The 21,425-nt window shown below is 58.5% G+C and overlaps 1 protein-coding gene and 1 long non-coding RNA gene across 8 annotated transcripts in view; one reads left to right on the top strand and one right to left on the bottom strand.

Annotated features, from left to right (window-relative positions):
• The window catches only part of CTDP1 (CTD phosphatase subunit 1), a 46,109-nt gene extending 26,976 nt beyond the window's left edge, over nucleotides 1–19,133 (bottom strand). For 3 of the 7 annotated variants that reach the window (XM_059894213.1, XM_059894211.1, XM_059894215.1), the window contains exons 1-10: nucleotides 18,671–18,914; nucleotides 13,265–13,348; nucleotides 12,514–12,607; nucleotides 10,973–11,101; nucleotides 8,925–9,075; nucleotides 6,226–6,316; nucleotides 4,154–4,320; nucleotides 2,316–3,305; nucleotides 1,848–2,073; nucleotides 1,060–1,263 (exon numbers count right to left, since the gene is read on the bottom strand). In XM_059894213.1, coding sequence (XP_059750196.1) covers nucleotides 1,060–1,263; nucleotides 1,848–2,073; nucleotides 2,316–3,305; nucleotides 4,154–4,320; nucleotides 6,226–6,316; nucleotides 8,925–9,075; nucleotides 10,973–11,101; nucleotides 12,514–12,607; nucleotides 13,265–13,305 — 2,093 coding nt within the window. In that variant the 5' untranslated portion in view covers nucleotides 13,306–13,348; nucleotides 18,671–18,914. Of the gene's footprint in view, nucleotides 1–1,059; nucleotides 1,264–1,847; nucleotides 2,074–2,315; nucleotides 3,306–4,153; nucleotides 4,321–6,225; nucleotides 6,317–8,924; nucleotides 9,076–10,972; nucleotides 11,102–12,513; nucleotides 12,608–13,264; nucleotides 13,349–18,670 lie in introns of all 7 variants that reach the window. The other 4 variants (XM_059894217.1, XM_059894210.1, XM_059894214.1 and 1 more) reach the window with 4 other exon arrangements.
• Nucleotides 19,134–20,272: 1,139 nt separating this feature from the next.
• Nucleotides 20,273–21,425, top strand: part of LOC132347476 (uncharacterized) — a 32,957-nt gene continuing 31,804 nt past the window's right edge. The window contains exon 1 of the long non-coding RNA XR_009497204.1: nucleotides 20,273–20,360. This is a non-coding gene — a long non-coding RNA (uncharacterized LOC132347476). The remainder of the gene's footprint in view (nucleotides 20,361–21,425) is intronic.

Raw genomic sequence — 21,425 nt, 5'->3', positions numbered from 1 at the left:
ATAAGCAGCACAGAGATCTCAATGCATCTTCTTAAGTAATTAAATATCACGTTGTCGGAAGAAAATCAAAGCTTCATCAGCGACGATGCTCTTAGAACAAAATAATCCACCCACCAATAGCCCAACTGAAACTGGCCTAAACCCCGGGCGTCTGTCCACATCTGGAGCCCAGCCGCAGGGTCAGCGGACACCCCGCTGGCCTCCAGGGGCCCCTCGTCCACATCCACTCTGCTGGCGTCAACCGGCTCGTGTCGGCCCCTGCGGAGTGTTGCCGAGGTCAGGGACAGGCCAGAGGGTAGGGAATCGGACTCTGGTGGAGCCATGCGGTCAGCGCAGGAGAAATCCACCGCCACACGTGGGCCGCTAACAGGAGAGGCGGCTCTCAGGATGTGCTCGGGGCTCCAGGAAGGAGGGGGCCCGGAAGCAAGACCACGTGCGTTCAGCACAAGCATTTCAAAGCAGTGGCCACTCTTCAAAAACAAAACAAAGCTTCAGGTCCCTCATTTACACCTCAGAGTGCTAAGGTGTTTACGGGGTGCTCTGTAAGGTCCCCAACTCAGCTGATCTCCAGTCAACATGCAGAAAGGAAACAGACACTTGTGGAGACACGTGTGGAAACCACTGGCCACGTTCCCTCAGAGCAGTGCCTTCCTCCCCGACCTGGGTCTCTATGTTCCTATTTACCAACTGCCACCGCCACCAGGGCCCTCAGTGTGACCTGTGACCCGAGGGCCGGGGCTACAGAGCAGAGCCGCTCCCGACTGGCCCTTCCGGGGGTGGCAGCGGGGACGGACCTGAAGGGCAAGGCAGGAGGGTCAGGTTCAGCCGCCTGAGGCCCCCCTTGGCACCGAGCAAAGGTGGAGCATGTGCAGGTCCAGGCTGAGCCACGGACTCGCCTGCCCCAGTCCCGGGACCCGAGACAGGACGGAAGAACGTGCAGGAAGGCCCGACGCGGGCATGCGTGAGGCCCGTGCCCCCAGCCTGACCCCACAGGCACCCCACTCCACTGCCTGCCGGCTAAGCCCTGCAAGGACACCTTTGCGTGCGGGGCACGTGTACCTGAAGGAGGAGAGCTCCGCGTGCACCGGCAGGGAGCCGGGGGGCCCGGGGCCCGCAGCGCCCTTTCGGATGAGCTTGCCCGTGCTGGCGTCGTAGATCCGAACTTCAGGGCCAGGCGGGGCCTTGGGATGCACAGGTGTTGGATGGAACAGGGTGGTCGGAAGCAGGCCCTGCCTGTCGGGAAAGGCGGCCGGGCCGTCCTCCCTGGGGGGCGAGAACGAGGGCGGTGAGGAGGGGCTGGGGCAGATTGGGACCCCCCGCGCCTCCCTCCCACCGGGACTGTGAATCCGCACATGAAGTCGTGGTTCTCCGTTAAGCCTGGGGCTCGACCTTGGCTGCGGACACAAGGCCCCTTGGAGAGCACGGGCTGCACCGCTCTCTGTCTGACGCCGTTTTCGGCCTCATCTCTGAACACAGCACCCGCTCTGATGGAGCAGGTGTGCCGTCCCTGCCGCCTGGCTCTACCCACGGGCCCTCTGCACCCATCCCTCGTCCTGGCCACCCCCTCCCTCCACGCTGGACTCTGTAAAGACCCTGTGACTCGATGGGACCACGTCCCAGCTGTGGAAGGAACAGCCGCAAACTAGGATCCGCGGCTCCAAGCTGACTTGTGTCTTAGGAGAAGCACTTGCGCTTCTCCTCCAGGCGACGCTGGTCGGAGGCGCTCTGTGTGACAGTCTGCTCGGCGGGGGCGGCGGGGGCAGGCGGGCGTCTCCCGAGGGGAGCAGCGGCCGTGCGGGCTCCAGCGCGGACCCTCCCTCTGAGCCCGCGGCCCCCGCGGGGCCCACCTCTGGGACTTGGCCTGGTCACCGCGCAGCGGGAAGAGCCGCTCCTCCACCTTGTCCCAGCGCTCCAGGCAGCTCCACAGCCAGTCGGGGTTGACCACATGCAGCTGCCCGCAATCCTGGGCCTGGCGCACCTTCTCCGTGCCTGCGGGCACACGCACTCTGCTCGGAGCCGCCGTGGGCCACTGGTCTGTCGTCAGGGCTTGGGGCGGCGGGAACAGCAGGGGCCCTGGAGGGAACAGCCCTCAGAGCGGGGCCGGCCATGTGATGGCTCCTGAAGGGCCCCGTTTCTCTACGTCGGTACCCACTCCAGAGCCTCGAGCCCGGGGCCTCGGGAAGCAGTGACACCCGGGTGCCCCCGCAGCGCGGACCGTGGTGGCAGCCGGTTCTGAGGGGGAGCCGGAGCCGGGAGCCCCGCCCAGAGGCGGGCGGGATTGGGGGCGGGGGGCGGGGGGGAAGGGCGTGACTCACCGGCCCGCGCGGCTATCAGGTGGGTGGCCCGGTCGGGGTTGTCGGGGTCCAGCACCAGCTGGGTGAGGATCCTGGCCCCCAGGGCCGTGGCGTGGTAGTGCTCCCGTGTCTTCTCGATGGGGAAGTTCGTGGGGTGCAGCCCGCTGAAGATGATGGCGACGTCGGCCAGCACCCTGCTGCGCAGCTCGGGGACAATCTTCCGGATGTCGGGGGCCTCCTGGGTCTCCCCGCGCAGAAAGCGGTCGTACCTGGCATAGTAGGCGGAGTGCACGCGGGCGAGGATCTCCTCCAGGTGGACCAGGTGGTCGTCGGCGTCGGCGTCCTCCTCCTCCTCCTCCTCCTCCTCTGCGCTCTGGTCCAGGGACTCGCCCACTGTGATGCCCGACTGCTCGCTGTTCTGGGACTCCGTCTCGGCCTCCCTCCTGTCGGCACAGCCGCCGCCCAGCCCGCAGAGGCCGTCCCGCTCGCCCTCCCCCTGCACGGCCGCCTGGACGCCGGGCCCGGGCTCCACGCAGGGACTGGCGCCCGGGGGGCCGCCCTGTGCCGCAACGTCCCCAGCGTGGCGTGGGGGGGCCGGAGGCTTTCTCCGGGTCCTCTTCTCCCCACTCTCCCCATCAGAGGGTATGGGGGACGGCCGGCCCTCGGACTCGCTGCTGCTCCCGCTGTCACCGGGGACATCCGGGTCCGGGTCAGGGCCCACCGGACCCCGCACGGGCCTCTTCTCCGGCGGCGTCCGCCCGTGTTGCTGGGTGCCCGCCAGGGGCCCCCGGCCGTCAGCCGAGGGGGTGCGGGCGGCGGGCCGGGCGCCCCTCTCCTCCTCCTGCCCGGGACAGGGCCAGCCCCCCCGAGGGCCCGCGCCCCCGTTGAGCTCCCTCGTGGGCTTCCCGAGGCCGTTGCTCTGCTCGACCCCAGACACCTGCCTTCCTTCCTCGGGATCCTTGACGGACGGAGGCTGCTCCGTGGCATCGGCACCTTTAGGAGAAGCACTGACTGCACGTGTGCACAAGAGACAAGGTCACTGTTACCTAACGTGTAAGAGGGAACCCCCCGTGGAAGCACACTCCATCCACCCGCCCCCGGCTGCTGGCTGGAGCCACCTCTGGCCAGGGGGCGGCACCCTCGGCCGGGAAGGGCTGGAGGGTGAGCAGCTCGGGTTTGCGGGCCCCACCCGGTCACCTCGTTCCGGGCTCCACAGCGGTACGAGCCGCACCGCACACGCCTGGCCCCCAGGCTGCGGTCGGACCGGGCCCTGCTCGAGCTGTGCTGGGCCGCCTCGCCCCCGAGGGTGCCCTGGGGTCTCACTCCCCTGCCTACACCTCCAAGTTCTACTGTCGCGACTACGGCAATAACTCTATGCCTCAAAGTGGATTATTTGAAAGCTAAAGATCATCAGAAACACTTCAAACCAAAACTTTAAATTTTTTTCAGACTCTGGGTTCCAGCTCGCCTGGGAGGTTCCCCGCAGGCTCTGGGCTGGGGCCCGGCACCAACCACCCACGGGATGGAGTCTCACACACCAAACTCCCAGCGTCATGCTTGTCTTTCAAGGGAAGCCGGGATGAAAGGTAGCATTTAGATGCATTAAATTAAATAGTATTCTTTAATCTTTACTCAACGGGAAAAACGTTTAGGCTGGTACTATTAAAAGAAAAAAAAACCCAAACTGAAACCAAATAATACCACGTTTTTCAGCATAACATAAATAAACCCAACACAACCTCTATGACTACTGAAATATAAATAAATGACCAAAACCAAACTGAGTCCTGAATTCCCAGCAGCCACAGCGGAGACAGGACAGAGCCGACGCTACCTGACGGCCAGGAGGGGCCACCCACCTCTCCTCCTCGCCTGGGGCTCCCGGGACCCGGACGGGGCATTGATGTCGCCTATGCCCTGGAAGTACACGTATTTCTTCACAGTTATCAGGTTGGGGGCAAACTTCCACACGTCTTCTCGGTCATCGATAATGCAAACCATGGAGTCTCCACAAGGAAAAAGATTTCTAGAAGTAAAAATGCATCGGAACCACTAGCACCATTTACAAAAGGTCACCATCAATCGAACGTCAAGGTCGTCTTTTGTATGAAACCAGCAGAGAGAATGTTAATCAGAGCCAGATGCAAGCTGCACTGAGGGCTTCTGTTTAGCTCACGTTTAAAAAAATTTCCAGAGAAAGTTACACTAAGATAGTTACACTTTCCTCCAGTGTCTGACATGACACTCCTCAAGGCAGGAGTCATGACAAATTCTTCAAAGGGCCAGAGAGTGAAGGGTTTACTGTTTGGGGCCATGGAAAGCCCTCACCCAGGGGAAGGTGGCACGGCCTAATGGGCCTGGCCACATCCCAACACGGCTTTATTTACAAACACATGTAATCGGCCTGTGCCAGGTGAGAGCTATCAGTTACAGGCAGGAGGGCAAGGCCTTACTCAAATCTCGGATGGGGCACCTACATGATGCCAAGTCCAAAAAGTGACTGTTGTATTCCCCAAAGCTATGAGGATGTACGGGTGGAGGAAGAATGTTAACAAGGGTCCAAAAAGCCACCTGATGGACACAGGCCTGCTCTGTGGTCTTTTCACTTGATTTCTGCCCACAACACTTAGACTCAGACAGACAGGTGCAAGCATGCAAAATTCAGAAGGATGAGTGCTTCCTGCCTGTTTTCTAGGATTGAGAAACAAACCCAGGAGAAATGCGTGTCATTGTTCAGGTTTTCTAGCTGCTACTGAAGGCTACAACTAGGCAGAAAAAAATGTTCCTGTGTCCAAAACTGTCTTCGGTGAGTCCATTTTCCACAGGCAAAACACAAGCGTCGGCTACAGTGACTGACACCGCTACCGCCTTCAGCACATCTAACTCCAGACGAGGGAGGTGAAAACCACACCGACTCGAGGCCGGGGGACAGAGCCAAGTGCCGCCCCCGAGCTGCCGTGGAGACCCTCTCCTCTGACGCGCTCGTCCTCGGGCAGGGTTTCCTCCGGACAAGTCATCACACCCTCCCTCAGTTTCCTTCGTCCTCGTATCTGCTCATTCGGATGCCTAACCAGTAAACGTGAGAACTGTTTCTGAAACAGGTACTCTGATTCTCTTCTTGTATCCCACAGACGTGAACAGGTCTCAGTCTGTGTGGATACCCTAAACCTGAACCACGAAATGTTAGCTAAGGGTGGCCAACGCCAGCCAAAAGGCCACTGAGGCCACAGCTGTTACTGTCTAAGTCTTAGGAATCAACAGCCATGAAAAAAGTTATATCTGATATAGGATCATAATGGGGGGAGGCTACCTATCTGGGTAGAAATGGGGAAATTCCTTGTACGGAGTGAGCAGGAAATTCCCAAGAATGTAAATCAGCCCTTCAGTGAGGGGTGGGAGGGAGCCCTGGTGTAAGAGCACAGAGACCGGGATGGGGAGGGGCACACGGGGGTGGAAGGAGGTGGAAACGGGCCGAGCGCCAGTGCAGAGTACCACGACTTAGGGTTTGATAACTGACTGTACGCTGCACAGCACGCAAGGTCTTCAGGAAACAGAAACCCGAGGTGCCAACACCCCCTAAAACTCCCGACTAGGCCAAACAGCCCCCTGGCCCTCTGGGGAGGCTCTGGGGGCTCGGCCGCCCAGACTCTCTCTCCACGCATCCCCCAGGCCCTGGTCTCGCTCCTCCCCCGACACCCATGTCGCCCTGGGCTCTGGCCCGAGTGCCCCAGGAGCCACCATTGCCTGGACATTCAAGGAGAGCAGGGAAGGGAGGGGTCCGGTTAGAAGACAGCGGGCTTGCTATGTGCCGGAAAGTGGACGCTGGTAACCGGGAGAATAAATACAGAACGATTGGTCTGAGGCTCAAAATGCAGGCTTTACAGTGGAAACTGGACGGTGACCTCAGCGGTGCGCACAGCCAGGTACATACCTAAGGTTCCCCGTTTTGGAAAACGGGTCAATACATTCGTCCCTCGATAATATTCGATGAGAAAAAAGCTTCTTCTCAGGATCTAAGAAGCCTTTGAAAAGAAAACAGGACAAGGTCACGTGTCTGAGATGCACTGACGTCCCTTCCTGCATGCGGTGATGTGCAGACACAGAGCACCGGCGTCAAGCACTTTCCTCTTTCAGGTGAGACCGTCACCCTCTTACAGTTCCTTTCCTCTAAGGGCTTTGGTCCAGGAAACGCTGACTGAATCTCCCATCACCTGGAATCTTGCTAGGACAGCAGACGGGATGAACAAAGTTCAGTGTTACCCCGGAAGCTCAGAGCCGCGGGTAATTAACACGTGAAGGCACCACGTCCGCCCACCTCGCAGGGGACTCGGGGCGGCATCAGGGAGGAGCCCATCGCCGAGAGAAGGGGCCCCAAACAGGAGTTCAAATGTTGGTTTGGCTTTGTCATCTCCCTGAGCCTTCGTGTTCGTAAAGCAAAGGGGAGGGCAGGGTGTTTGGGCAGCACTCTTACACTCACACCGTGACAGGAGAACCCGTCTTTCCTCAAGCCTTTCTTTCCACAGACAAGGAGGCACCTTCATGACCTCACGTGCGTCCTCTCCCACACGGCCCGCCCAGAGCTGTCTCCCTCTGTGACAGGGCCCTTGACACTGCAGATCTGACACCCACGCCTTACTGTTCCCTACTACCGACGGGGACGGAGGCGTCACGTAGGTCGCTAGGCCTGCAGCCCGCGGTCCTCCTGCGAGCGGAGCCGTGTGCCCCTCCTGAGGGCCCCTGTGAAGTGAGGCGGCAGCCGCCCGGAGCTTAGGGCCTCGAGGTGCCCGAGTCGTCGGTGTTTGACCAGCAGACAGCGCTCATCTCGCGAGAGAAACGCACGCTACCGTCTTACTATGTGAAGACTTGTAGGAACGCTGAAGCCTCTCAGCCGCTAAATCTAAAACATTATCAGAGCCTCTGCAATAAATGAAAAGTGTGCGAAGCGCTTAACGTTTCTGCCCCAACGAAAGCGTGTCTATCCTCCTTACACCGAAAGTACACATTCTGTGAAAACAGTAAAGTTGACGGAAAGAGGAAGTCACGGAAGCCATCACTGTTAAAACCACAGTCAGGCCTCCGCACGTCTGGCCTCTGCTTGTCATCTGCGAATGAGCAGACTGACACGGCCGATCAGCCGACTCCTTCCAGCCAAAAGCGCTGTGGCCACGAAGCTCAAATCCACGTGCCCCCGGAGGCCTCGCAGCTCCCACAGCTATGTGGGGCACCAGCCCTGGGGGCCACGTGCTTCCTCCTGGGCCCTCTCTGCAGGTGAACCGTGGTCGCTCTCAACGCCCTCACCGGGGTGGCCGAACCACCTCGGGTCCCCCGGTCGAGGCGCTGCTCGGAGGGTCTCTGCACCCACCGTCGCCGGGATACTGCCTGCGGTTTCCTCGTGATGGCCTCGTCTGGACTTGCTGCAACTTGGGATTCTACAGCACACGGCGCAGCCTGAGATGGGGCTGGGGCGAGCCCTGCTCTCCGGAACCTCAGGAAGCGGCGACGGCCACAGGCCCTGGGGGCGGGCAGGGTGGCAGGCAGAGCAGGATGCCCCCCGGGACCTTCGCTGGTGCTCTCTGTGCCTCACTAACTGACACCTAGCGAGGCCAGGTTCCAGAGGTGACGGCCGCAAGGAGAAGCCTGAGGCCGCACCTGAAGACGTCACTTGCTATTTCCACGTGGGGTGTGGCTTACTCAGCGGTGTGAGAACTCTGCAAAGGAGATGTGCCAGTCTCCAAACCACGCTCCCGGGGAGCCGCAGAGCCGCCATACGCTGAAGGTGAACACGCTGAGTGTTAGTTACAAGATGGATTAACTAATACGCTGCCTCCGTGTTTGTGACTAACATTTCCTACAAAGGCACCAAATGTTAAAGGGGGATTTAAAATGTATTTCCCCATTGACAAAACCAAGACCCATTTGCGAGGCGCCTGCATTTAAAAGTACTTAGTTTAACGTCCCTATAACTAATCCTAAGGAGCTGTGACATACTGCAGGTGCCAGTGTCCGCTGATGGGCCTCAGTGGGCTGGAGCCCAAATGTGCCTACGCAGGGGAAGCTGGTGCCCTTCACCCCGTCCCCAGCCAGAGCTGGGGGCCAGGGGGCTCCCGTGTCCATGCACGAGAGAAGCCAGCACAGGACCGCAAGCCCGAACTAGGACAGCGGGTTAATGCATCATCACGCTGCTCCCTTCCAAGTAACAGAGACTGTTCTGTCTGCGATGAGAGTGCTAACTGCAGACAAACACAAGCAACACGGCTCCAGAGCTATTTCCAAACGGACTAACACTTTTTAAAAGAACCCTCGTAGAGAGAGTTTCTACTTTTCGACGTATGTGTGGTCCTGACCAACTGCCGAAGTGGCCCGTGGCGTGCAGCTGACCGGAGTGATGGCAGCCTGCCCTCTGGACTGGAGCGCGTCTGGTCACGGCCCGTGGGCCCAGCAGAGCAGGGAGGTTCTCGGCCGTCTGCAGCCTGTGGACTTAACTGGGCCCCCACCTGCCAGCTGGGAGACTGAAACTGAGTTTGGGAGACCTTCCTGATCTTTCCCCTTCATCTTCAAGAAACGTCGAGAAAAAGAGAGAAGCCAAATGTAAAGTGTCCAGCGCGGGAACTGAACCCCGCGGTCGCTCACCCGCGATCGTGTGCGCGTACAGCCGGCTGCCGAACGTGAAGACGTGAAGCTCGTACAGCTTGGCGATCTTCTCCAGGAACCCCTTGCAGTGCGGGCGCAGACGGGTGTGCAGCATCGGCTCCCCCCGGCCCAGCTGGAAGTGGAATATGCCCTGCAGAGAACACGCCCGGTCATAGGGCGGGAGGGGTGGTCAGGGGGCGGGAGCCGAGGGTCAGGGGGCGGGAGCGGCGGTCAGGGGGCGGGAGCCGCGGGTCAGGGGGCGGGAGCCGCGGGTCAGGGGGCGGGAGCGGCGGTCAGGGGGCGGGAGCCGCGGGTCAGGGGGCGGGAGCAGCGGTCAGGGGGCGGGAGCGGGGGGTCAGGGGGCGGGAGCGGCGGTCAGGGGGCGGGAGCCGGGGGTCAGGGGGCGGGAGCCGCCGTGGTGAAGGCTTGGCCCTGCGGCTGACACGTGACACGTGACAGCTGCACGGGTCACCACGCCCACCCCACAGAAGTGCTCTCCTTTCTCGCGCTCTATGGGGGAGGGGGGCTCCACCTTCCCTGCTGCGGTAACCACGTATGGTAAGCACCCAGGACAAGCACGGAGCTACCCAGAGCGACCAGGTAACTACCTACCTGGGATAACATCCTGTGATGACTACGGTACCTCGGCTATCCGAGGGCTTCACTACAAGTCTATCAGGACACCGGTGGACGCTTACACACCCTGACCGTCTTGCCAACACTGTTCCTCTGATCACGGACAAAGTGAGCACCCCTAAGAGAGTCACCGCACAAAGCGGCAAGCAGCAGAGCCGCTGCGGACCGCTTAGAACCCATCTCCAGGGGCCTACTGACAGTGTCTCCCAGAGCTAGCTATGAACACATACCAAGGGCCCCACATCACTCAGTCTAACTCACGGACAGTTTAAGATGCAACTTTACTACCTTACAAATGAAACACAGAAGCTGAAACAGCATTCGCAGACATCTTTAGGAGACAGGTGAAATCAGTAACCCCAACCTGCTTATACGTGATTAACATGCACGCACGTCTACTCTCCTTAGGGAGTTAAACTTTGATCCTTTTAATCCTCTTTATCATTCATTTTCTCAGCAGTAATAAACTAAGAAGGAAGGAAATGACCTGAGGCCTCGTTCCGCTGGCTCTAAACTCGTCAACCCCTTGTGATGGGCTATTCTGGTAAAGGGCCTGAGAGTGAGAAATACTGTAAAACACCTTCCACCACACTCCACAGCTAAAACGTCCAGTGCAAGAGAAACACCCTTAAAATCCCAAGTCAGGATCTCCGAGGTTAAGGATTCAACGTGCCTCTCGGGCTGTCGCCAGCAGGTGTCCTGTGGGTCTGGAGCTGGGGGCGGGGCGGGGGTTGCCATGCGTCCCGGATGCCGTCTGGGGGTCCAGAGGGGCCTGACCAGGGGGCAGGTGCGGGCGGAGGCACAGGGAATCCCCCAGCAGCAGTTGAGCGCCGTCCACACGGCCCCAAGGACACCCTCCTGCCACATAGGCCGAGAACGGGAGTGGCATAACCGAGCAAACTCTTATGAAAGGAATGAAAAGGCCTGGCTTCGCAGGCGGATCGAGCCCCGAGTGGCTGCGGTGCTCGCGGCTGTGGTGCTCGCGGCTGTGGTGCTTGCCGGCTGCGGTGCTCGCGGCTGTGGTGCTCGCGGCTGTGGTGCTTGCCGCAGCCATGCCCTCAAGCTCTGCCCCGCCCAGCCTGAGTGCAGCGGTCTCGATGCAGGAAATCCCCGAGACCCCTGCCAACCGCGGATGTCACACAGAGAGCATCTTACAGAAGAGCCCACGACATCAAAAGACTAACGTAGCTGAAAAACACACGCGTTCTGTGGGTGAGGGACTCAAGGCCAGCGCTCACCAGCTGGTCGCCGTCCTCCGCACCGCGGCCGAGAGCTTCAGGGGCAGAGCGACCCGCGCCTGCTCACTCACTGAGCCAAGACCCCGCGCTCCTTCAGACGAAGCTGGTAACAAAGCTGCACCGGCCCGCGCCCGCCGCTGAGTGAGCCGCCCCCCGCCCCCCGGAGGAGCTCACCTTGTTGGACATCTGCTGGCAGAGCTGCTCCGTTGTGTGGATCAAGGTCTGGTCCAAGTCCACCATGAGCACTAGTTTTCTGTTGCGATGCAGTCGCTGCTGGTCTTCCCTTCCCAGCTGTTCAGCTTGCTAGTGAAAAAGGAAAACGAGAGATGGCAAAGGAAGTACATGTGGATCCAAAGTAAAACTCAGTCTTATCAGAAAACAGAAAAGGAAGCTGAGGGTGGTCTTCGCCGCCCTCACGCCTTGCCCGCCTCGCTCACAAGCCTCGCGGCCTGGGGGCTGCGCCCCAGTGCCCAGAGCCAGACCTGTGCGGTCCGACCCTCTTCAAGCCGCTCCGACTTGTGAGTGCTTTTAATTAAATAGGTGGACCAGTGAACGGGGGCTGAGAAGAAAGTGGCTGTGTCTGTACAGACTCAGCTGAAGGCTCTGGAGCAGCAGGACAAGCGATCAGGGCAAGCGATCAGGGCAAGCGATCAGGGCAAGCGATCGGCAGAACTGAGACAAGCAGTGAGCCGAGCGCGGGGCGGAGGGGCGGCCGAGGCGCTCCTGACTAGTTACCGAGGAATTCCACTGTCTGTTCCTAAAACGGTTTATGCAGAAAGGGCGAGAGTTATTCCTTTACAGCAGAAACAACGGGGGGGGGATGCTTTCTTCTCTTTTTATCCTCAAACTTCCTTGTTTTGTCTTAAACATACACTTATGTATTTATATTTGTTTAAATTTCAGCAATTCAGAAAACCAGAATCATGTACCTGGCATTTTATCTCTCCCATGAAAAACAAAATAGGTATATATCATTTAAAAGCACACACCTAATAAAATTATAACACTGAATAAGGTTTTTACCTACTACCTGCAGAAACGTAGAGCTCTGAGACTGCCTTGCGATAAGACAAGAAGTCAGTGGTTACAGGGCCCCGTGAGGTGGGCGCTGTGCCTACTGCCCTGTCCTGGCGACGCTCACTCACCCCACCGTGTGGAGCCTGGCCCAGGTGTCAGGAGGCCTCTGACCAACACGGCAATGTACAAAAAGCAACCTTTTTCTTTCCAGACATCTCTCCAGCACTCACACGTCTTTGCACGTGAAAGCACAGCACCGGGCCCTCTCCCTCCACCCCACGACCACGCAGCCAGCGCTGACCAGATCCGACACCTCCCCCCTCCTGCTCGGCCCCCTGCTCCCCGGGCAGGAGCCCTCGAGATGCCCTCCCCTCACCCCTGCTCACACCCCGCAGCTCTCCAAGCCCAGGGTCCGGCTGCAGCACCCTGAAGAGCTCCCGACCCAACGGAGCCCAGCGGAGCGGTGCTGCCTGCAGGCGGGATCGTGTGGGGAAGGAAGCGGAAGGGGCGCAGCCCTCACCCGCGGGCAGGCCGCATGCTCCACGTAAACCACCCGGCCACCGCGGGCACACTGGGAACACAGTGACGACGACGACAGAGCTGGTGTCTTCTCCTGTCGCTAAGCGCGGCCCACAGATGCGCTCACGGCTCTCAGGAACCGTCTTCCCAAACGCTGCCCCTGCCAGGGGCGCACTTACCTCGGAGCTCACCATTAGCTCGGGGACGCTGTGCACCATTGACACGGTGGCCGTGGACAGCGGCACCTGCGGCCTCCCATTCTTACTCTGCAGCCTGCGAAGCAAGAAGGGGCTGCTGAAGCGATGCCTGCACCTCATTAACTTACGCGGAAATTTTAGTTCAGACTTTAGCTGATGAGGCCTGCGGGCTTAGTGCTGAAATTTCCCCCACTGTCTGAAAACAGACAGGAAAACCGAGGAAAAAATTAAGTAAGAGTCACACTCACAGAGTTCCCTTTGAAAATAAAGATGGTCCCACTGAAACACAAAGGCCCACAGCACGAAAGTACAGAACAGTCCACACTGCTCTACACGTACAAACGGGGGAAACCACTCAACAGTGGTGGCAAACTAGCGCAGGCTGCGAGATGGGGGCCTGGGGGTTGTGAAGTGCCGGCTGCGTCCAGGGATGGCCGGTCCCAGTGGGGAAGCGCTGTTCACTCAGCGGGGATGAGAAGGCAAATCCCAACCCACCAGCTGTTTCCTACCACACCCCGGGTGGGCGGCAGGCATGCTTTAGTGCTTCCAGAGCTCAAAGAAATCAAACCAGAGGGGAAGCGGACTGACTCGCGCTACATGCGGGCAGATGAAGGGCAGCGGAGACGGATCCTCCACCCCGAGCCCCTCAGGCGTCCTGTCCCTCCACGCTGGCACGCACCGCCCTCGGGCTCCAGGGGGAACAGTGTCCCACTCTCGAGCTGCCAGAACTTACTGGGTCAGGTCTTGGCCACACTCGGCGCACAGGCCCTTCATGACGACGGGGTGGCTACATCCTTCTAATTGCACCAGAACCGCCCTAGAATCGGGGGAGAAAACGGTCACAAGTTAGCAAGAACTAAAATCTCTTGCTTTATCCAACTCCTCTAGAAAGAGCATCTGAGTGGGCACCAAGGCACCTGGATTCTGGTACCACTTCTCCCGGTGACTCTTGCATAACTTTAACTTCACATCACCCTCCAAGGGTGCCATTTCTCTGGCTATAAAATGAAGGGCCTTTTCATCTACGATGAAACACCTGGGCCCCGTGCCAGTGTCGTGAGGGAGGCCCTGCTGGGCGTTTGCCCACAAAGCAAAGACCCTCTCTGAGGCCCAGCGGCCTTCTGGTCGGTGCACCACACGTGAGGGCGGACGGCTCTGCACCCCTCCCTCCTCACCCGTTTCTGTCCTAAAGGCTCTGGACTGCAGATGATTTTCACGGGCAGACAGAGCTGCGAAATGGGGGGTGAAACCAGGGAAGCGACGCCCATCCTCCGAGCAGGGCCTCCTTCCTCCCCACCCTTCTGGCCCCGGTGGTCATCACGACCAGCCACTCGGTGCCCTGGGCCAGGACGCCCCCCCCCCGGCCCCCCACCACCCGACCCCGGCGCTGGGCGGGGAGGGCACACCAGGCCCCGCCCTGGCCCCGTCGGCCCGGCCCCTCTCCCACCCTCGACGCCGTCTCAACCTCTCCCCGAAACTGCCCCCCTCGCCCCGACCCCAGACAAACCGGAGCAGCGGACGGGTCGCTGCCCTGAGCGCACGCGGCGCCTCCCTCGACCTTGCCCTTCTGGCGGCGCCCGCTCCAGGTCCCGCCCGCCTCGGCCACTGGTGGTCGGCACCCAGGGGAGCCCTGCCCTGGCTGGCCTTCTCCACGTGTGGCCCCTCAGCCCCCCACGTCCACCGAAATCCCTCCACAAGGCTCCCACGACCCCTTCACCCAGCAGCGCCCCCAGGGCTCGTCCGCCTGCTGCCTGGTCGGGGTCTCTGCTTCCCCAGCTCTCTCGGCACCTCGGCCGCACGCGGGCCATGCCCTGGGTTCCGGGGTGAGGTCACTGCCGGGCCGCACCTGGTCCTCCCTGCCCGGTCGGTTCTGGGGGGAGTTCACTGCTGACACGGGGCGCCCCCCTTCCCAGACCCCTCCCCACCAGGGACCCTTCCCAGCCAGCCCTGCTCTCCTGCGCCCGAGGGGAAGAACGGGGCCCCGGAAGCATCTGCGACGGTGTGGTGGAGCCAGCAAGTGGACCGGAGGCGCTCCGCTCAAGGTCAAAGGTGCATCTCAGACACCTGCTCACGGGCCAGCGGTGCACGTGGGCCCTTCGGCACCTGGTGAGAAGTCTGCCGCTCACTTCCGGGGGCACTGGCGGCAGGTGTTTGGGAAACAGTAAGTGGCTCGTCCACCAACCCAGGAGGTTTAAAAATGCCGATGCTGCTTACATTTTAGCTACAGGCTCCGCTGACCTGCTACCCTGTGAGAACGTGCAGGCCACACGAGCACCAGTGACCCAAGGGCTCCCGGGCCCCGGAGCGATGACCTGGGGGCTCGGCCTCACGCACCGCTCCTCTTGGAAGGCACGGCTGGTGGAGTGAAACTTACGGGGTACAGCAGCTCAGAAACAGCCCAAATTAAAAGGAGGGGAAACAGACTTGACAGTCACCCGTCCGTATCCGCAGGGGATTGGTTCCAGGACCCCGCAGATATCAGAATCCGCGGATGCTCAAGTCCGTTATATAAAATGGCCTAGTATTTGCATATAACCTACATGCATCCTCCTGTGTCATTAAATCACCTCTCAGTTACCTATGATACCCAACACAATGTCAACGCTATGTAAATAATTGCCGGTATGTGGCAAATTCAAGTTTTGCTTTTTGGAACTTTCTGAATTTCCCCCCCACCCCCCCAAATGTTTCGATCCAAGCTTGGCTGAATACACAAATGCGGAACCTGTGGTATGGAGGGCCGACTGTATTTTCTGTCAATTACCAGATCACTCAGAACTGCCCTCCAGGGTCAGAGCTGAGTACGACACTGTCTATCCCAGCTGACTTCTGCATCTTTGCATGGGCTGAAAAAATTCCCCCCAAAAGAGATAAAATGCCAAGAGAGAGGGAAAGAGAATGAGATAGGAGCATAGCAGCAACGTCCTTTTCAGCACAAGTTGTTTTCCCCTCCAGCTTTGCAGACACTGCTCCAGGCCGGGTGAAAGGCGCCGAGCGGGCCGTGTTCTACCCTGACCCTCCACACGGCCGAGGGACTGATGCACTGTGAACTCTAAAAACAGTGCTTCAGCCAAGGAGACAAGCCGCAGAATGCCAGGCCAGTCACCCATAAAGGTCAACTTTCCTGGTCTGTCCCTGAAGAAAACCCATAGGATAATCATCAAATGCAATTCCTAAACAAGTTATTTTCCCCAAAGTACACAAGTATCAAACTCTCCTGATTTTTTTGTACTCATGAGCTTTTGTGTCTGCTCCAATAGGAAGGTCAGAGAGCACAGGGCGTATCAGAAAGAGCAGTGTCAGGGAGCTGGGCCCCATCACGCTGCCCCCTCGAGCGGTCACCGTCAGGTGTGGGGTCTGGGCAGGTCTTACAGGTTAGGAGGGCTAAGGGATATCTTTTAAGTGCTAAACCTCTGAGTACTGAAGAATATTGGAGGAAAAGAGACTATTTTGTGCACTCAGATCGTGGTTTCTAAATGTCATTCTCCACTAAAAGAAAGCAGGATTTCTTGGAGAAATGGCTGACTCCAGGGCTGGGGATGGGAGAGCAGAAGCCATCTGTGTCAGAAAACAGGACCATGCTCTACGTTAACGGGACCTGGAAGGGCGCCCGCTTCCAAATCCAGGACAGTTTGAGCATAAAGGCAAGTAATCGGAATGGACCATAATCCACTGAATAAAATAAGAACCCGTGAATCCACACTGATAAATTAGTTGTTCTTACAGAGGAAAACGAAGCAAGAAATAAAGCAGAAATGATGGAATTACGAACATCGGCACTGGACAACCCTGATAAAAACAGCAGGTTCAGACAGGCACAGATAAAGCTGGCCAGATGTCGATGGAAGACGCAAAGGCACCCCTACACAGCCTCCTCCCGTGTCGGTCCCTATCCATCACCAGACTTGTTTCCTGATTATTCTACGTATATATTTTCCTTTCCTTTGGAGACATCAATGTACCCGAGTGAACTGAAAAAAAACAGACAGGTGAGGGGGAAAGACATCATCAGGTCCACAATTAACAAATTTACTCTCTGGCAGACAGTGCCTTGCCAGAAAATTTTCATATCAAAATAATTTCAATCCACATATGTATTATGAAGACAAAAACAGACTCTCATTCTATCTACTTCCCCCCAGGGGGACGCTCTGGATGAAACGCGGCCTAAGGAGAGAGCAGCACAGAGGAATCCCTGGCAAAGCCTCAGCAGGGACAGTGCTGGTGCATCAAAACCTCCTGGGACCTCAGCCCCTTCCTCTGTCTCAGTCAGAATAGTTCCCATTCTCCCCGACAGCATGAAGCACTACAAAAACGTGCAATCCCGTTACAGATCACAACAGTATCTACTGACTACTTCCACTACACCCAGAGGCAGGACTTCTACGTTCCTGCAACTGTTCACTGCCTGAGAACAACCTCTGACGTGGTCAGGATGAGTCCTGCAGAGAGAGGACAGTGCAGATGGAGACAAGGACAACTCCAGCCAGGTGAGCCCGGCGCTGCGCTGGTGCTTTCCTCACCCACACACCTGCCTTCCAGCAGAAATGCTACCACTCTCCAGCTCCTCAAAAAGCCCCACGATGAACCACTGCAGTAAGATACCCCGAGACCTGAAACACCAAAAACACACCAGAAAGGAAATTACTCACGGCTGGGAGCCTGCCACTCTATCAGCTACTTGGCCGGCTGGTTACATGACCTCGCTGGGTTACTCTGATCGCGGGACCGGCTGCCCTGATCCGCGCAGGCACGTGAGTCTCACTAACTGCTGGGACCAGTAACCAGCCTGTCTGGGCCTTGGTGGCCTTTCCCATGCAGAGGAACAGAACCACATGGAGAAGAGGTCTTTCCCTCAGGGGTTTTCTACACAGTGAAACGGCAGCATCAGGGTGCACCTCCATCGTTTAGCTGGCAGGTTTACAGGCTCATTACGGACCAAGCAATGGTCAGGTAAGACCTGACTTCAAAGTAACGCTGACAGTGTGTCACACACACAGCACAGCGAGCCCCTCTCTCCTAAAGGAGGCCAGGCAGACAGCTCTGGTGGCGGATGCACTCAGTGGGCAGGCGCGGGCGCCTGGGCAGAAGACTGAGGGCCTGGCTCCCCCCCAAAGACGAGAGGAGAGGAGAGGAGCGGATGCGGGATGAGACCCCCAGGATTGCGAGGGAGGCCAGCTCTACCCTGGTCACCCACTGCTGTGTGGACCAGGTAGAAGACGCTCAAAAGCCAGAGGGGCAATTAGAGCCACAGGGAGAGGAGCAGGGACGACGTCCCCCCAATCCCCGGGGAGGGCCAGGGTGGGCAGAAAGGGAACTGAGCACCCAGGGTACTGGGGTCCCCACACAGGAAAACTGAACACCAGCCACTAAGCAGGAGGCAGGAATGCTCACCTGCCCCAGGTTTCTGCTCCTGACAATGAAAACAACCACACCAGTCATGTGCACACGCCTTTGTGCACAACACTGGTCAACTTAGGGAGAAGATATAAACTGACAAGTTCATACACTTCAAAAAAGAAAAAAAAAAAAAGCCCTTTACTAGGTTAAAACAGAGGTACGACAGCAAGAGCCTGTGGCAGGAGGGTGCACTACTACTTCTCACCCTGACCTACCTGTGCCCAGGCCGCACCCCCTTCCTGAGCTGAGGATGCACAACTGCACCAGGTTTTACAACCACGTTTCGCAGGGCTTACTAGAACCTAAAGAAGTGCACGTCTCCCAACAGCTGACACTGCGACAACAAGCATGGAGTACGCCTGAATCGTTCTGTATGCACTATGACCCCCTAGTTTTCCTAATTTACAAACATGAAGTCTTAGGGGGAGGCACCTATTACAGAAAGAGAAAAAAGAGAACACAACTGTTTTACAAAGAGTGCTATTTCGGTGACGGAGAGTTTTCAAAAAAAAAAAAAGCTGCCGCGGATTAGTATAGTCACTAATAGTGACTGCCGTCCAGTCTTAGAAAAACAGGCAGCCACGCAGCTGTGGGCTCTAACTTACAAAGTTCTCCCGGAGCGCAGCCTTCAGCTGCAGCCCCGGAGACCCTTTCCCACCCAGTGCCGGGCCAGGACCCCCTCCCGGCCCAAGCCCAGAACTCCCTCTAGAACTCAGCCCCTTCCCTCCTTTCCACTCACCCGGGGGCCACCACCTGGCCGGGCTGCGCGCACAGCTCCCGCACTACGCCCGCGCGCTCCGACCTCAGCCTGCGCTCCGTGCGCACGCAGCCCCCGGAGCCGGCGCGGGTAGGGGCGGGCCCGGTGGGCTGCGCGGAGGCGGCGGCCTCGCACACGGCCAGCACAGAGCCGATGCGTACGGCCGCACCAGCCGCCACCCTCCACTCGAGCAGGCGCAGCGGTCCGGGGCCGGGGCAGCGCACCTCGGCCACGGCCGGCGGCTGGGCGCCCTCGGCGGGAACGCGGCTGCCGGGCGGTGCCTCCATCGCAGCCGGGCGGAGGCGCTGTGGAAAAGCGGCGGTGGGCGCTCAGAGCCCGGCGCCCACCGCGGGCAACCGGGCGACCCCGGCCCAAGCGGAGGCGGCAGCGGAGCTACGATTCTCCCTTCGGCGCCGGCTTCCACCAGCCGCGCGTTCCGCGCCGACTTCCGGGGCAGCGTGCGACGTCACGTGCCACCGCGTGCGTGCGCGCAGGCGCTGAGGGCCTGGGTGTAAACACGCCCATGCGGGGCCCGAGAGGTCCTCCGCCGGCCATGGGAACTGGGCGCGTCCTAGGACCACGCTTCTGCGACTGGGCCCGGTGGGAACAGTGTTCCTTCGCCCCATCCACCCCATAAGCGCCGGCACCTGGGGCTGCGGGTCGGCATGCAACGCGGGGCTGCCGACCCAGAAGCCCCGTCAGGCGCTGAGGCTGGACTTCGTGGGACTCTGAGTCCCGGCGTGCAACGCGCCTCTCTGTATCACGAATCCCCGTAAGGCGCCGTGAATCCCAGCGTGCAACGAGGGTCTCTGTCCTGCAGCCCCCGTCACCGGCTGAGGTCCGGCGTTATGAGAACTACAAGTCCCGGCATGCAACACTCTGTTCCCACAGCCCTCCATGCGCTGAGGGCTGGCTGGTGTCTTAGGACTGCGAGGCCAGAGTCCCAGAAACCCCATCAGGCGCTTTTGGTCCCGGCATGCAACAGGGGCTGACGTCCCACAACTCCTCCCATCACGTGCTGAGGCCGGTCGTCCGTCGTGGGACTACGAGGCCCAGCGGGCAGCGCGCCGCTGTCCCATAAATCCCAGTCAGGCGTTTGGAATCCCGACGTGCCTCGCGGGAGTCGTGGACTGCGGTCCCAGCATGCTGTGCGCAGTCTGGAGTTGGAGCTTGGTCGGCTCTGGGTTCCACTCGTCCCCCTGGGGTGCGTGTTTTGGCGTCTTGTCGGGGTCTGTCCCTTCCCGCACTGTCGGAGCCGCCTCGCCGTCGTGCCCGCCTGGGGAGGCCAGGTGCACTGTGCGCAGGGACCGGGAGCCACTGTGGAGACAAGCCGAGCCCGTCCGGGAGGAGGGGGAGTGGTCGTCGGCGGGGGCCTTCAAGGTCTTTCTTGATAGGATTTCTGAAGAGCTGCACTTTCTCTGGTGGGGTTTGAACATAAGCACCTGTCCCAACGGCAGAGCCCCCAGGTGCATGAAACAAAAGCTGACGTAATTTAAGGAAGGCAGACAGCAGTAGTACGTGCATAATTTTGCAGCACTTTGCTTTCTTCCGCTTCACAGATACTGCGTTTTTTACCAATTGAAGGTCTGTGGCAACCCTGCATGGAGCAAGTCTGTCGGCACCAATTTTTGCAGCAGCCTTTGCTCACTTCCTGTCTGAGTGTCACACTGTGGTAATTCTCGCAAACCTTTCCGTCGTTACTGGTTACGCTGATCTGTGATTGATGGCCTTTGGTGTTGCTGTTGTAGTGTTGGGGCGCTGACAGCCGCGCCCAGGTAAGGCAGGGAACTTAACTGATAAATGTTGTGTGCGTTCTGGTTGCTCCACCGACGTGCGTTCCGTGTCTCAGTACCTCTCCTCGGGCCTCCCTATCCCCTAAGACGCAACAATATTGAAAATAGGCAAATTATTAACCCTACGATGGCCTCTACGTGTTCAAGTGAAAGGAAGAGTCGCACGTCTCTCACTTTAAATCAAAAGTTAGAAATGATTAAGCTTAGTGAGGAGGGCCTGTCGAAAGCTGAGATAGGCCGAAGGCTAGGCCTCTTGCGCCAAACAGTTAGCCAAGTTGTGAACGCAAAGGACAAGTTCCTGAAGGAAGTTCGCAGCGCTACTCCAGTGAACACACGAATGATCAGGAAGCGAAACAGCCTCATTGCTGATATGGAGAAAGTCTTAGTGGTCTGGATAGAAGATCAGACCAGCCACAGCATCCCCTTAAGCCAAAGCCTAATCCGGAGCAAAGCCCTGACGCTCTTCAACTCTATGAAGGCTGAGAGAGGTGCGGAAGCTGCAGAAGAGAAGTTTGAAGCTAGCAGGGGTTGGTTCATGAGGTTTAAGGAAAGAAGCCATCTCCATAATGTAAAAGTGCAAGGTGAAGCAGCAGGTGCTGATGTAGAAGCTGCAGCAGGTTATCCAGATCTAGCTAAGATCATTAAGGAAGGCGGCTACACTACACAACAGATTTTCAATGTTGATGAAACAGCCTTATATTGGAAGAAGATGCCATCTAGGACTTTCATAGCTAGAGAGGAGAAGTCAATGCTTGGCTTCAAAGCTTCAAAGGACAGGCTGACTCTCTTGTTAGGGGCTAATGCAGCTGGTGACTTGAAGTTGAAGCCAATGCTCATTTACCACTCTGAAAATCCTAGAGCCCTTAAAAATTATGCTAAATCTTCTCTGCCTGTGCTCTATAAATGGAACCACAAAGCCTGGATGACAGCACATCTGTTTACAA

The sequence above is a fragment of the Balaenoptera ricei genome, chromosome 14, assembly GCF_028023285.1.
Source record: "Balaenoptera ricei isolate mBalRic1 chromosome 14, mBalRic1.hap2, whole genome shotgun sequence".
Classification (NCBI taxonomy): domain Eukaryota; kingdom Metazoa; phylum Chordata; class Mammalia; order Artiodactyla; family Balaenopteridae; genus Balaenoptera; species Balaenoptera ricei.
This window is presented reverse-complemented; position numbering and strand designations above follow the sequence as displayed.